The following is a 13,826-nucleotide window of genomic DNA, read 5'->3' on the forward strand; positions in this document are numbered from 1 at the left end:
CCATTTTACCCAATCAAGTTCCATTATAGGTGTTGTCCAATAAAAATGAACATTTCACTGCCTCATTTGGCACACAGTTATAATTTTTTCTTTTGATTAAGCTGGTTTTTGTGATTACATCGGTTTTGCAACCCCGTTTGTTGTAATCTCGGGAATGGATCATAGATGCCACAATTGTGTTGACCTTCCCAGAAGTATCCATGCATGAAAACATGTACTGCATGTCCCTGGTTCTTCCATTTCACTGGACTATCCTGCTTACTCAAATTGAAACGTATATTCTTTGAGGTGATGGGTCTCAGTCTATAGCAGACAGGTGCAATTGTTTCACAAATAACTCACCCATTTCTGTAAATGTTTGGAACTTGAGTTATTTAAGGCTAACAAAGCAGGTTAATGGTTTCAACAAATCCAATTTGACACTTTAGCTTTAGGAATGTATGTGGTTTCTAGCCTGGCAGGATGCTGCCAATCGAAAATACAATTTAAACGTTAATAACCAACCAGCATTTTCTCTGTCTACCCAGAATGTAATTGCAATTGATTAAGTGCAATTTAGAGCAGTCAGACGAGAGTCTGCCTCTTAGCTGGCAGAAGTTCAGATGATAGAAAGCATTATAAAGCCTCCACTCATTTTCCTAAATTGAAATACATTTTGCATTGTACATTTCATATGTAAAAAAAAATGCTGTTAGGGCAACATGGTAAAAATATGTATTTCAATATTCACGTCTTTATATTAAAAAAATAGTTTTGTTCTGGTCAGATTTTGTCCTACATACAGACTATGTTCAGTGAAAGATTATCTTTTCATTGCTGTCATCTGAGGTCGCTTCTGCTATGCCCATCGCATTCCAAATGCCCCGTGGCATAACTGCGCCTCGCTGAAGCCTGAAATGTGCAAGTTCCACGCCAAGCACGCGGTCCTCTCCTCCAAACTGCGCGAGATGACATCTCTTACACAATAGACACCCTTCACACAACGTGTTAGCCAGTCCTGGCTGACGGCTGGCTGCTACTGCGCATATGCACGGCGGATTTGGGCGCTTGCATTTCTGAGCAAGCACAGCCCAGCTTCAGCCCATTAAATAGATCCCATAAGAAAGTTTTCTTTAGTACTTACTATGGTATACCATGGTATCTTTAATGATAAAATCTGTGGTACTTTTTATGATACATTACTGTAGTACCATGGTTTACTGTGGTACACATGGTACCCATTATGGTAAACCCTATGTTAAATGATTAGAGTACCACAGTTTACTGTATTGCCCACCATAGTAAACCCTGTTAATTTACTACAGTACCATGTTTAGTATAGTACACATGGTACCCAGTGTAGTAAACCCTATGATACATTACTACACTACACAACTATGGTTACCCCCTTAGTAAACCCTGTTACATTACTACAGTATCAGATTATCATAGTACACAGTGTTTCCACCTTAGAAAACTTACAACAGTACTTCCCAGCATTGCAAATTCTATGTAAAATTACTAGAACACCATATTTACTATGGTACACATTTTACACATGTCTTAAATTACTATCTTCATTTATTATACAGCACATGGCACACACTATAGTAAATGCCAGCACAGTGTAGTTGAGGTAAAGTAGAAATGAAAAAATAGTACTATAGTGTGTTTAAACCCATACATTTGACCAGGACAACACTGTCATATTCCTTGTCGTATAAGTTTTAAAGTTTTGATAAAGACGAGATAACTGATAATGCCAGGATAATTAGAGTATCACAAGAATTCTTCATACTCCAGCTCATTTATAACAGAGAGAAATAAGTCAGACTCAATCTTTAAATTTCATTGTGCAATATAATATGAGACACATAAAAAGTACACTTTTGGAAATGTAATATTTGAATCTTTAAGACCTTAGAAGTTTTAATAAGACATTTCATACACTGACATTTTGCTGTAGACACAACACTTATTTTATACATCCACATGCTTGCTTAATTGAAAACAGCTATTTAGGCAACAGATGCATACAGGAGGAAACCAAGTCATATCACCAACATACCACATTTACACTGCAATATATAATATACACTATAATAAACATTTACACTATAATACAGACTGAAAAGAGCACAACACCAGAATTATAACTGTTGAAATGATGCATATAATACAAAAAAGATACTCTCTTAAAGGGTAACAAAGGGTGTTTTTGTTTGTGTTCCCATGTGTTGCTACAACTGGTTAAGTAAGGTGTGTGTATTGGTTTATTGTTTTAATTATTGTTACTTTTTTTTTTCACTTTTAAATTGTATTCTGTTTCCAAGATGGCTTCACATGGGAGCTTATATGTACCTGCTCAACTACATTTCCCATCCTCCTCCTACTCACATAGTAACTGAGATGGATTTACCAGTGACCAGGAGGATGATGGGAAATGTAGTTTGGAAAATTGCACGCGAAGCCATCTTTGAGCTATCCTGGAAACAGCCAGGGAATGCTGCAATTTAAAAGTGAAAAAAGTGGTCAAGATGTTAAAAAAAAGAAAATTAAAACAATACGCACACCTTACTTAAACAGTTGTAGCAACACATAAGAACATGTAACACAACAAAAAAAAAGTTTTATAATATCCAAATGTTTTAGAAAATACTGAAAGGTTTTGTGACATAGTGTATATTACTACAATACATACAAATGACACAATAGTTCAAAAATGAATTTCTTATGGTATAAGTATTGGACTAATTTACATTTTCAGACCTTAATATTCAAAGCAGATTTCCCAGTGCTTATTGGAATATCGATATGAAAAATATTTTTCAGGGTTATATTTAAGATTTGAAATAGCATGGAATTCAAATAAGATAAGGAAGGATTATATCTACTTCTGTGTTTCCAAACTATTATTATTATTATTATTATTATTATTATTATTATTATTATTATTATTATTATTATTATTATTAGGCTCTTGAAGGTGAATGCGCTCTGTGTAAGCAAGTCTCGCTTGTTGCACACCTCACTGTGACTTACTGATTTCGTTCTAAAATCTTACTGTCTCTTTAAGAGGAAAAAAAAACTTCTGTCAGATCAGAGCCAGTCAAAGACCGGAACAAGGAAAGGAGGGAAGTGTTAGTGAAGCCTTGACCTGTAGTTACTGTAGCGAAACAAAACCAGGCTACCGGAACATCTAAACATTCATACACAGAAATGGGGAAGATCAGTTTTCAGCCGTCTGGTGTTTTACAGAAATCCGAGAAGGATGAAAAAGATGCGGATAAAACCGAGATACTAATACCACTTCAGCAACAGCACGTAAGATACACTTTCCAATACGTACATTATATATTGGATACAAAATTATTTGTGTTATCCCGGAATAGGTATTAGTGTTATTATGTTTATAACAACCTCGCCAGATCTAAAGCGTCGGTTGAACGTTTTAGTGTTTTATAGCATCGTCCAAAAATATATATATATATATATTTTTTTAATATAAGCGTTGTTCCATATGATGCAATGATGAGTCGCTTTCCAGAAACAGTACAGCAGACAGGAAAACAACGCGGTTTAATAAGGTCGACCGCAGAGAAGCAGTTTAGCTCATGTGATTAAAACATCGGCTGCTGTCGTATCGTGGATTTATATATAAACAAGAACATCATGTTACATATTCCCATCAGCTCGTTGACTAAACAGTATGGTTTGGAGTATAATCGTGACTAAAGGTTATGTAAAAGGGTCTTTGCAGTATGTGAATTATAAAACAAAGGTATTGATGATAACAGTAAACAACAACACTGTTTCACATGTCATTTACATATGCTAGTTGTAACTGGACTGGTTTTTGATAGTATATTTTTGTACAGATTATATTTCTCAAATGTATTTTTGGAGGAAAAAAAACAGTACTCTGTTTCATACTTTTTACATTATATTGTACAGTAAAGTGATGTTCTTTTTGTATTGGCAAATAACACATTAGGAGCTGAGGTGAGGATATAGGTTAAAGTGTGTTAGTGCTGTTGAATGGAAACGGGTACACACTGCAGATAGTAGCCCATTCTTGTTTACATATGGCGTTTTAGAAAGGGCAAGGCTGGGCTGAAGTCGAAACTGGTCATAGGCAACGTAAACAAACAGGAAAGACCGGCTTGTGTAAGATAGGCCAACAAAAAGAATCACTATGGATACAATACAGAACATTTGTGGGGTCCGTTAGCTTTAAACTTCAGTTTCCATTAGAACAAAAAGTGGAGTTCTCCTAGGCGGGTGGTGTTTGTGCTCCCTGCTCTTCTGTAATTCAATGTTTTATTGCAGGAGGAGCTGTCTGTCCCGGTGCGCACCAGGAAGGCTGCTGTCAATGGGCTCTGCTGCATGGCCTTTGGCTTGGTTGTGTTAATGTCAGGTCTGGTGTTGGCATCCATATATGTGTACAGACACTATTACATCAGTCAGGTAAGTGACTTCCCTTAAGAATAGCCTGGGGGCACAAATTACAATTGCACGCCCCCTAGTGGCCATTCCTAAAAACAACCTCACTTCTTAAATTCAGCTTTTAGGAGTAACAAAAATAAAATAATGGATTAAGCATAAAAGCTAAATAGATACTAATACAAAACACACATCCATAAAATATGGAGAAAAATGTAAATACACACCCACTCGATATATCGCGGGTGTCAGGGTCCAATACAAATCCACTGTATATCGAGGGCCGCGATATCGCGAGAGACCCATAGAAAAACAAATAGGCTAATAACAAATACTGTACAACCACGCCCTCGTTTTATCAGGGGCGTCAGGGTCCAGTATAAATCCTCTACACAACCCTCTTTTTCTCATTTTTCGTATAAAAAGCAGCACACCGTTTTAATTCGTACAGCGGAGGGTAATTGCTTTTCATCAACTTCAGTCTCCAATTAATTTCATGAGTCTTCCTCTCCTTTCTCAAATGCACAAACGCACTGTATTGAAATAATCCATTACCAGCAACAACATAGGAGCCTTGCTAGGGAGCTGACGTCACTGGCCTGTGGCTTTTGCTAGTGCATAGCTGCTGCCACAAGTGAACACCTCGCTGGCTAAACTAAAAACCGCTTCAGCAAGTACATATTTAATTTGCTTTGTGTTACTGTGCAATACGTGTGTATATGATAACAGTACGATATGAATTCTTTGTTTTTAATTGTTTTGTATATTGTTGTTTGTGCTGTGCAGTACGAAATAAAACAAACAGTAATTCTAAGTGCCTATATTGCAGCTAAGGAATACACCAACTCCAGGACCGCGGTCTATCTGAATCCGCAGTGTAGTGAGGGGCGAGATAACAAGGGGTGGGTGTAGCAAGAGTACGTTCTCATGATGTTCACTTTCAAAGTGATCTTGTAGAGCTTGTTTTTGAAACAGAAAATGTCTGAATCTTTTATTTTTGTATGTCGAAAGCAGTTACCGGATTGTGTCGCGTCAACGCCCTGGTTTGAGCAATCACCCCACCCCAACTTTTAACAAAGTCTCATTTTCACAAGAAATTTCAGGTTTTAAATAACCACGCGCAAATAATGCCTGTGGGAAAATATTACCACTCACTAGAGGTAGTTGCTCTGTGCATTGAGTGTTTCAGGGTTAGGGTGATCTTCGGTTCAGCTGATGAAGATGTGGCGTTCGGTGGTTTCAAATGATACAGACTCCTCAGTCTGATTCATTACACTTTCCTGTATCGCTACAATCCATATTTTGGATTTTTGTAATTTTTTTAGACACTCTAAGAGCTTGTAACTCAGGCACCATTTTTTTTGTATTGCACATTTGAATGTTTGTTTTGTGAAAAGATTTGACTGTGACTGTGTGCTGTGCTCTACCTTTTTAATCAAGCCTAATTGTAAACTTAATCTCTCTACCTAATGTTAGAGAGAGAAGTTTTAGCAGTTTAATGCATTTGAAATGTTAGCCTGACTTGCTCACCTCAGTTGTGCACGTGTGGAACCTTCAGCCACAATAATAATATATGGCCCTATGTGTGAATATGACCCTGCAATATCTCGACTGTTCTGCTCTGTATCTTCATTCCAAGCAGCTTGCCCAGGAGAACTTGTTCGAATGCAGGGTTCTGTACGAAGACTCTGTTTACGCCCCCTTCAGGGGACGGCAGGAACTGGAGGAGAGTGTGGAGATCAATCTGGAGGACAATTACGAGCAGATTAACGTCCCGGTGCCTCATTTTGGAGGAAGTGATGCGGCAGACATTATCCACGACTTCCAAAGGGTGAGCAGGTGTAATGGTACCACACGTTCGCTTCAGGAGGAACTGCAAACAGCCTTCTGCCACTTCGCTGTGCTGTTATGCACGAGAAACTGTGTATTATTTTAACTCTGATTCACCGCTATGGGCTATCTATGATAGTAACATGATTCACAGCATTGCCAGTGAACAAAATGCCATATTGTTTTAACCTCTGGACATTATAAATAATAAACCTGCTAGTTGGTTTAGGAGAGAAAGACATGATGCTCAGGTACTAGTGTGCTGTCCCCCATTCATTTTGCAGTACACGTATGATTTGTCTTTCAGGGTTTGACAGCGTACTATGACATTGCATTGGACAAGTGCTACGTGATAGAACTGAATACCTCCATAGTGATGCCACCACGGAACCTCCGGGACCTGCTGATTAATGTCAGGGTAGGTTCTGAGTATGAATAGTGCTAGTGAAACATGGCCTGAGCTGTGAGCTATTCTCAGAAGGTAACAAGCACAGGAGACTGCATTACTAAAGAATATAGTGGACCAACACCGAGTCAGTATGTCCTGGTGTAAAAACAGTTTGGGTTACTTTCTCAATCGTCATTTGCGCTATTCTAGTTGTTTTTCAGAAAATGAAAAAAAAAGTACCCAATATACTGAAAATAGTTGGAAATCTGATTTATTATTATTATTATTATTTATTTCTTAGCAGACGCCCTTATCCAGGGCGACTTACAATCGTAAGCAAATACATTTCAAGTGTTACAATACAAGTAATACAATAAGAGCAATGTGAGTAGAAGTTTTAGAATGAGAATTGCATTTTTCTTGTGCCAATGCAGAGTAAATCGCTTTGAGAATCTTGCCTTTGCGTATCTTTGCCCTGACTAATATTTTATCTAGACAAGAATACTCTAGTTGAGTCATTTAAAAGGTGCCTTTTTTTCCCCAACACTAAATAAACCAGCTTGTTGTTAATATTTGTTAGTAATAGCAGTATTTGAGTTGTTATGCGTGATTCATTGTACCCTATCTGATACACTGTGTGGAAGTGCCACCCCAGAACAACAATGAAGGTGGGATGTCTTACAAAAAAAAAAAGATCATTGCAAAGGTGAGCTTGGTACAGCATTGAAACCCTCACCACTGTCTCCACAGAGGGGAACCTACCTCCCTCAGACCTACATCATCCAGGAGGAGATGGTGGTGGTGGGACAGGTCCACAGTGTCCAGCAGCTGGGAGTGTTCATTGACCGACTGTGCGGCGGAAAGGAGACCTACAGGCTGAAGCACAGGAGCAGCAGACGACGTAAGAAACACTCATTGATTAGTTTGTGCTGTATGCTGAAACAGAACTCGGGACAGCTTCATTTATGCATCACTGACCAGCAGTATAGAGGTCTCTGAATCGGTGCCAGACATACACCACAGAGAGCAGTTCCTGCCTCGCTAATAGCCTCAAAGAAAAATGAAGAATTAGTAAGACCTCATCTAGAATATTGTGTTCAGTTCTGGTCACCTCATTACAAAAAGGATATTACTGCTCTAGAAAGAGTGCAAAGAAGAGCGACCAGAATTATTCCTGGTTTAAAAGGCATGTCATATGCAGACAGGTTAAAATAATTGAATCTATTCAGTCTTGAAAAAAGAAGACTACGTGGCGATCTGATTTAAGCATTCAAAATTCTAAAAGGTATTGACAGTGTCGACCCAGGGGACTTTTTTAACCTGAAAAAAAAAAACAAGGACCAGGTGTCACAAGTGGAGATTAGATAAAGGGGCATTAAGAACAGAAAATAGGAGGCATTTTTTTACACAGATAATTGTGGGAGTCAGGAACCAACACCCCAGTAATGTTGTTGAAGCTGACACCCTGGGATCCTTCAAGAAGCTGCTTGATGAGATTCTGGGATCAATAAGCTACTAACAATCAAACGAGCAAGATGGGCTGAACGGCCTCCTCTCGTTTGTAACGTTTCTTATGTTCTTATTTTTTGAATCCTTTAAAAAAAGGAAAATCTTTTGCATGGTCCTTTTGTAGCAGATGGGTTCTCTTACTTACCAAGCAAGGAAATCTCGCTGAAGATGAAAGTGCATGCTCCTTGTTGCCACCGTATAATAAAGTGATCAGGTTGTCAGTCATGGAAACCCAGAAGGCTCCTGACTTCACCCCCAATAAGCCCGGTTCCTGCAGACCTATTTAGTTGGGCCAGTTCTGCACTTTAGTTTTCCATTTCTTTCCACAGGCATTGACAAGCGTGAGGCACGAAACTGCCACAGCATCCGGCACCTTGAGAACACCTTTGTGGTGGAAACTCTCATCTGTGATCAGGCCTAAGGATCTTTGCAATGAGTATCTCCCTGCATGACTCCACCTCTGTAGCCATCTCTTCTTACATGTAAAGCTGAACGTTCACTTTTTAAGTGTCAATCTGGCCCTGTTATGACGCTGTACTGTACAGTTCCAGTTTGTCTTCGGTAGGTAATGAACATGCACGCCTTTCTCTCTACTCTTAAACTTGTACAGTCTGTTACAAGGCTTGTATTTATACAGTGTGCAAAAATAAACTCCAGGAAATGTCACAGGACGTTTTAGGCTGCCCTTTGGTTAACACAGCAAGTAGCAAAGTGTCATTCAGCGACATGAGGTTAATATAATAACAAGCAAAGTAAAAAAAATAAATAAATAGTGTACAGATTACAAATGAGGGAAAAAGCATTGTTTCCTGTTCAATTACCAGATTTCTTTCTGTATTAATGCATCGCTCAGGGATGACAATTAGACCCTCATTGCATAGCAGTTTGATCCATTCCTGGTTTTACTAGGAGTTTAACCAGACACATCTGAGCTTGTTACCTGTACACTGTGGCTAATCAAGCTCGTAGTAAAACTGCTTTGCAATAGGAGTCTTGTCTCCATCCCTGTAGCTGATGACTGAATCCATGTAAAAGAGCAACATTCGGACATTCTGCTGCAGATGGTTACGTTGCCCTGCAAATATGTACCTGTGATTTACAAAAAAAAACATTAATAATAATTACCTGTAAAACAGTTGCAGTAGCAATCCAGCATGCTCACAGCCAAAGTGCAGTTTTTATTTGACTATATATCTTTATAAGGAGAGTCTTTGAATCCCGTTGATGCTGTCACATTACTTCAGCAATGCTGTCAGTTCTCATATAGCCAAGGGGAGAATAGCTGTACACATTCCCCAATGTCTTGAAATGTAAGCTTTGCACCTACTTTTTTAGTCAACTAATCTTTTTTTTGGACTGCATGTGTTTATCTTTCTGAATCCTGCATTCTGTCGGTTTTATGTGACCATGAAAAGCCTTGGTTCTGTGTTGAACTAAAGTAATTGCTTTCATAAGAGAACAAAAAAACATTGTATGTCTATAATATGGTCACCTCTTAGTTTTGTATATTTCGTCTGCTAGTAAGGCGTATCTATGAATAAAGGTGAAACCACTTCACACTGTGATTTGTTGTCTGCCTTTAAACTGCAGCTTGGTACTGAAATGTATTTCACACTTGAGACTGTTGTGTGCATTCATATCATTTAGGAAGAATAATGGGCCTCATGTGGAATAAAACAGGCATTAGAGTGAAAAAACAACAACTTGGGTATTGAGTGAGCGCCCGCTAGTCTGCCACTGCTGTTTTTTCTTCTTAAAATTGTTCTTGTATTTTAAGATTGCAAAATCCTTATCATAAATGAGTAGCCCTTATTAGAGTATCTTACCAGCAGCTGACAGGATAAGATTCTAACTCATCCGGAAAGAAGCTTGCAACCACACTGTGACACACTAAGATAGCATCTTTATAAAGTGCAACTCCCTTACAGCTGCAGGACATTATCTAGCATCGCAAACCATTTTAACAAATACCAGAAGTTGCATCCAATTTGGGAACCGGAGTCTGAAATTGAGAGATTCCGTTACAGTTCATTCAATTATATAAATAATGTATTTTATTTTTTTTAGAAAAGACAACATGAGCTGTAGCCCAGAAAGTCAAACAGTCAAAATAGATTTTCCATATGCAGAAGTTTGACACTGATGGTGCAAAATGCAAACTACTAAATGTTAAAAGGTTAACCAAAATAAACCACTTCGTTCTCAGCTATGGAGGATGTGAAACTTGCAAAAATGCACACGTACAGAACGTGCACAATATGGAATATTACCATATGAGAAGGAGCCTGTACATAAAAGTGGAACACAATTTACAGTACAGATGCATTTCTGAGAAGTTTCTAAAGTGCTTTGCAGCATGCATTCTATATCAATTCTGCTTAGTTAGCTAAAATATAAGAAACAGCTGCTATGAAATAATAAACAAAACAAAACAAAATAATCTTAGAAACAAAACAGTTGCTTTTCTCCTGGGGCCAGTTGTACTAATGAGATCAAAAACCAGGATCGGATGTGAACTCACTGGAGAAGGAGTTGTACTAAACAGATCATGAGCAGGCACCACTGATCCAATTTTTTTTTTATCCGATTCTGGCACTGCGCATGCCGTAACTAGGGAAACTGAGCAATGAGAAGCGAATATTCGTGGCGCAGCATTTAAAGATTCTGAATGTCAGAATATCAAGTACATTTAATTTAAAACGACATTAATCCCATCCATACTTTTTTTTTTAATTATTTTTAAATATTAGAAGCAACTACTACATTTATAATTTAAAAATCCAACGCTTCTATAAACAGATTGAGTACGTTAATATCTGGTGGTTGTTGTTACCGTTCACGGTCGTGTGTATTTTCTGACGGATACGCTCACAATGCTGTATTCTTTGCAGTGGTAAGTTAGCCACAACACACACAAACAGCTAGCTGCAGCATCGGTTCAAGGCAAATTATCAACACATTTTGAGCAAATGGAATCAAGGGCTGATGATAGCTGCCACTAGAAAAATGTGGCGAACAGGGGGAGAGGAGGCTGTCAGAGAAGGTAAGCTTATTAAGAAAGAAAAGGGAATTGACCAAAACATTAAAAAAAATAATAATAATAAAATAAGTGTTCAATCTGATTAAACCAATGATTTAATTGTAATCTAAAATGTTAAAGTATTTCCATTTTCATATAATAATCTGAGGGAAATATTTTTTTGTGAAATCCTGCAACTATTTGAAGTTTATTAAGTTACCGTTATGTCGATCAATTATCTAAATACAGTGTGCTTATTTAATGATTACTTTAGCAATTGTAAAAAGAGTTTCATTTACGTATTATGATGGTGTATGTCACACATCTCTGTTGTTTAATATATATTACAGTTTCATTTGTTTAATTCGCAACCATCAGCTGTAGAGCAGGATCAGATTGGGATCAGCTGAGTTTTAAATGGAGAAATTACATTATTTTGTTTATTCCTTAGTTCAAAACTAAAAACATGTAATTTCTCCATTTATAAAACGTTCAATGAAGCTCTGATCCCACTCTGATCTTGGTCTGAAGCAAGATCGAAATAGGATCAGAAACGAAACTGAGCTCCAGATCAACTCTGATCCTTTTAGTGCAACCCAATGTGTCATAGGATCAAGATCGGAGCCTGGATCCAGGACTGGATCCCTTTAGTACAACCGGCCCCTGGAGTAAAATGCTAATTTACCTCCCATGTAATCATATTAAATACAATTAATATCACTCTTAGAAGCAATCCAAGTGGTTAGCACAAGACTGACCTGGCTATTCCAGTAACAATGTAAAGCAGTTGGTTCTGAGTGGAACTGTGCATTTGCTCACACTGTATATCCAATGGCATCTAATATATCAGTTTGTTTTTTTAGCAAGCTTGCAAGTAGTATGCTTACTGGTCCTGTAATACTGTTTTCATTGATGTCAGCGCTGTGTCCTCATGCTTTTTCTTCCAGAAAGCATCAGCAGTAAAATAGTAAATGATGGGGTCCAGGCAGCTGTTCATGCTGGCTAAGCACATTGTAATTGTTTGAGCATCAAAGAAATTGTACTGGAGGTAGTTCAGCTTATGTAAAGCATACAGTATGAATGCAACATGAAAGGGCACAAAGCACACGGTGTACATGAGCAGATTCATGATGAACATCCAGATGATCTTGTGCTTTTTAAACACTGCAGAGCCGACCCTGCGAGTGTGCAGAGTCTTTATCACCAGCACGGTGGAGAGCGCGATGATCACAAGCGGAAGGATTATTCCAAACCCTGTTATTAGACAGAGTATAACGAATCCAAATTTCCAGTTTGTCTCCGAATAAGACTCAAAACAGCGGGTGACGTTGCAGGCGTCTTTATTTGTCCCGTGGTTCAGCGCGATGGGGATGCCTAATGCCAGAATTAACAGCCAGACCACCCCACAGGCCAGTCTGGCAAACCCTGGGGTTCGAAGAGCACGGGACCTCAAAGGATACACGACAGCAAGGAACCGGTCCAGGCTGATCAAGCCGATGAAGAGGGAGCTGGAATAAATGTTCACTGAAAACAGGGTCCCTGGTATCATGCACAAGGCATCTCCAAATGGCCAGCGAGTCGTTGCGAAGTAGTAGATCCTCAGAGGCAGAGAAATGATAAAGAGAAGGTCAGACACTGCTAGGTTAGCCATATAAATGGCTGGTACAGAATGAAGCCCCAGTCTTCTGAAGAAAATCCACAGAGAAATCCCATTTAATGGCAAACCTAGCATAAGCACAACACTATAAACCAACGTGAAAAGGGGATATCTGAAATAAGATGAGTCAAATGGTGGACAAGTCGTGTTTTCCATTGCTATGACTGTGCTTGGTTATCTTCTGTTTTAACTGTCTCAATACTTGAGGTACAGTGAGGGTTTCATGAGCTCTTGACAGGAAGAGGGTGTGTGTTAAAGGGTTGAGCCATGTTTCTTATCATTAATGAAGATCTAAATTATATGTAGGTGTGGAAGAGACAACAGCATTTTGTTATTAGTGGAATATTTTGACCCTTTCATTTATCTTTGGCGCTGTCATACATTATTACAAATCCATTTTTAGTGGTTTAAAAAAAAAAAAAAAACACTTTTGTGAAGGTTGCAGCCACTTCAAGCTCCAGGTTTTTATAGCAGCTTATAGTAGTCCTGAGAAGAAAAGACTATTCTGTCACTGGTGCTAAAAGGGTTAAAAAAAACATCTCTGAGTTCTAGTGGAGGAGAATATTAGACAGTATTGCTGTGTGCTAATGGCATTGCTGTGCTGGGTGATTTGTGGTTATGTATGAACTATGTAAGCTGTAACTGGAAATGAGTGCTTCAGCTGGTGTTGCCGTTTCGCATGCAGAATCTGCTTTCTAAATGCATGAACTCAACCACAAGAGATGAGGCGTCAAGAAATACTTACCCAGCTTACAAGAAATAACCCACTCTAGGGTGTGTAGTAAGACCATTCTTACCGCACCTCCTGGGTGGTTGAAGGCCCTCTGCTGTATCCTTCCACTCAGAAAAAGTAGTCCCTGAGCATTGGTTGTGAACTCGTACATGACTGGGTCTGTGCAGCTGTTCGTTGTAGCTAAGCACAAGGTAAGTGGTAATGCATCATAGAATCTGTATGCTAAATTATTAGGAAGCAGTGAGCATGTTTGCTCACACTCCTCTGG

At 38.6% G+C, this 13,826-nt stretch overlaps 2 protein-coding genes across 2 annotated transcripts; one reads left to right on the forward strand and one right to left on the reverse strand.

The window, feature by feature from the left end:
- The first annotated feature begins 3,084 nt into the window (after positions 1-3,084).
- LOC117423321 (integral membrane protein 2C-like) lies at positions 3,085-9,706 on the forward strand. Its single transcript, XM_034917733.2, has 6 exons — positions 3,085-3,303; positions 4,309-4,446; positions 6,065-6,253; positions 6,560-6,670; positions 7,391-7,541; positions 8,479-9,706. The coding sequence occupies exons 1-6, from the start codon at positions 3,199-3,201 to the stop codon at positions 8,568-8,570; spliced, it is 786 nt and encodes a 261-aa protein (XP_034773624.2). The 5' UTR covers positions 3,085-3,198; the 3' UTR covers positions 8,571-9,706.
- A 1,604-nt stretch (positions 9,707-11,310) lies between these two features.
- Positions 11,311-13,497, reverse strand: LOC117423140 (lysophosphatidic acid receptor 4-like). Its single transcript, XM_034038600.3, has one exon. The coding sequence runs from the start codon at positions 12,979-12,981 to the stop codon at positions 12,052-12,054; it is 930 nt and encodes a 309-aa protein (XP_033894491.1). The 5' UTR covers positions 12,982-13,497; the 3' UTR covers positions 11,311-12,051.
- Between the last annotated feature and the right edge of the window lie 329 nt (positions 13,498-13,826).

The sequence above is a fragment of the Acipenser ruthenus genome, chromosome 17 (genome assembly GCF_902713425.1).
Source record: "Acipenser ruthenus chromosome 17, fAciRut3.2 maternal haplotype, whole genome shotgun sequence".
In the NCBI taxonomy this organism is placed as follows: domain Eukaryota; kingdom Metazoa; phylum Chordata; class Actinopteri; order Acipenseriformes; family Acipenseridae; genus Acipenser; species Acipenser ruthenus.

Excerpts from the sequence above, each read along its gene's own strand:
- LOC117423321 (XM_034917733.2), top strand. The coding sequence starts at position 3,199 with ATGGGGAAGATCAGTTTTCAGCCGTCTGGTGTTTTACAGAAATCCGAG. Across the intron at positions 6,254-6,559 it reads TTATCCACGACTTCCAAAGG|GGTTTGACAGCGTACTATGA; the intron begins GTGAGCAGGTGT and ends TTTGTCTTTCAG. Across the intron at positions 6,671-7,390 it reads ACCTGCTGATTAATGTCAGG|AGGGGAACCTACCTCCCTCA; the intron begins GTAGGTTCTGAG and ends CTGTCTCCACAG.
- LOC117423140 (XM_034038600.3), bottom strand. The coding sequence starts at position 12,981 with ATGGAAAACACGACTTGTCCACCATTTGACTCATCTTATTTCAGATAT.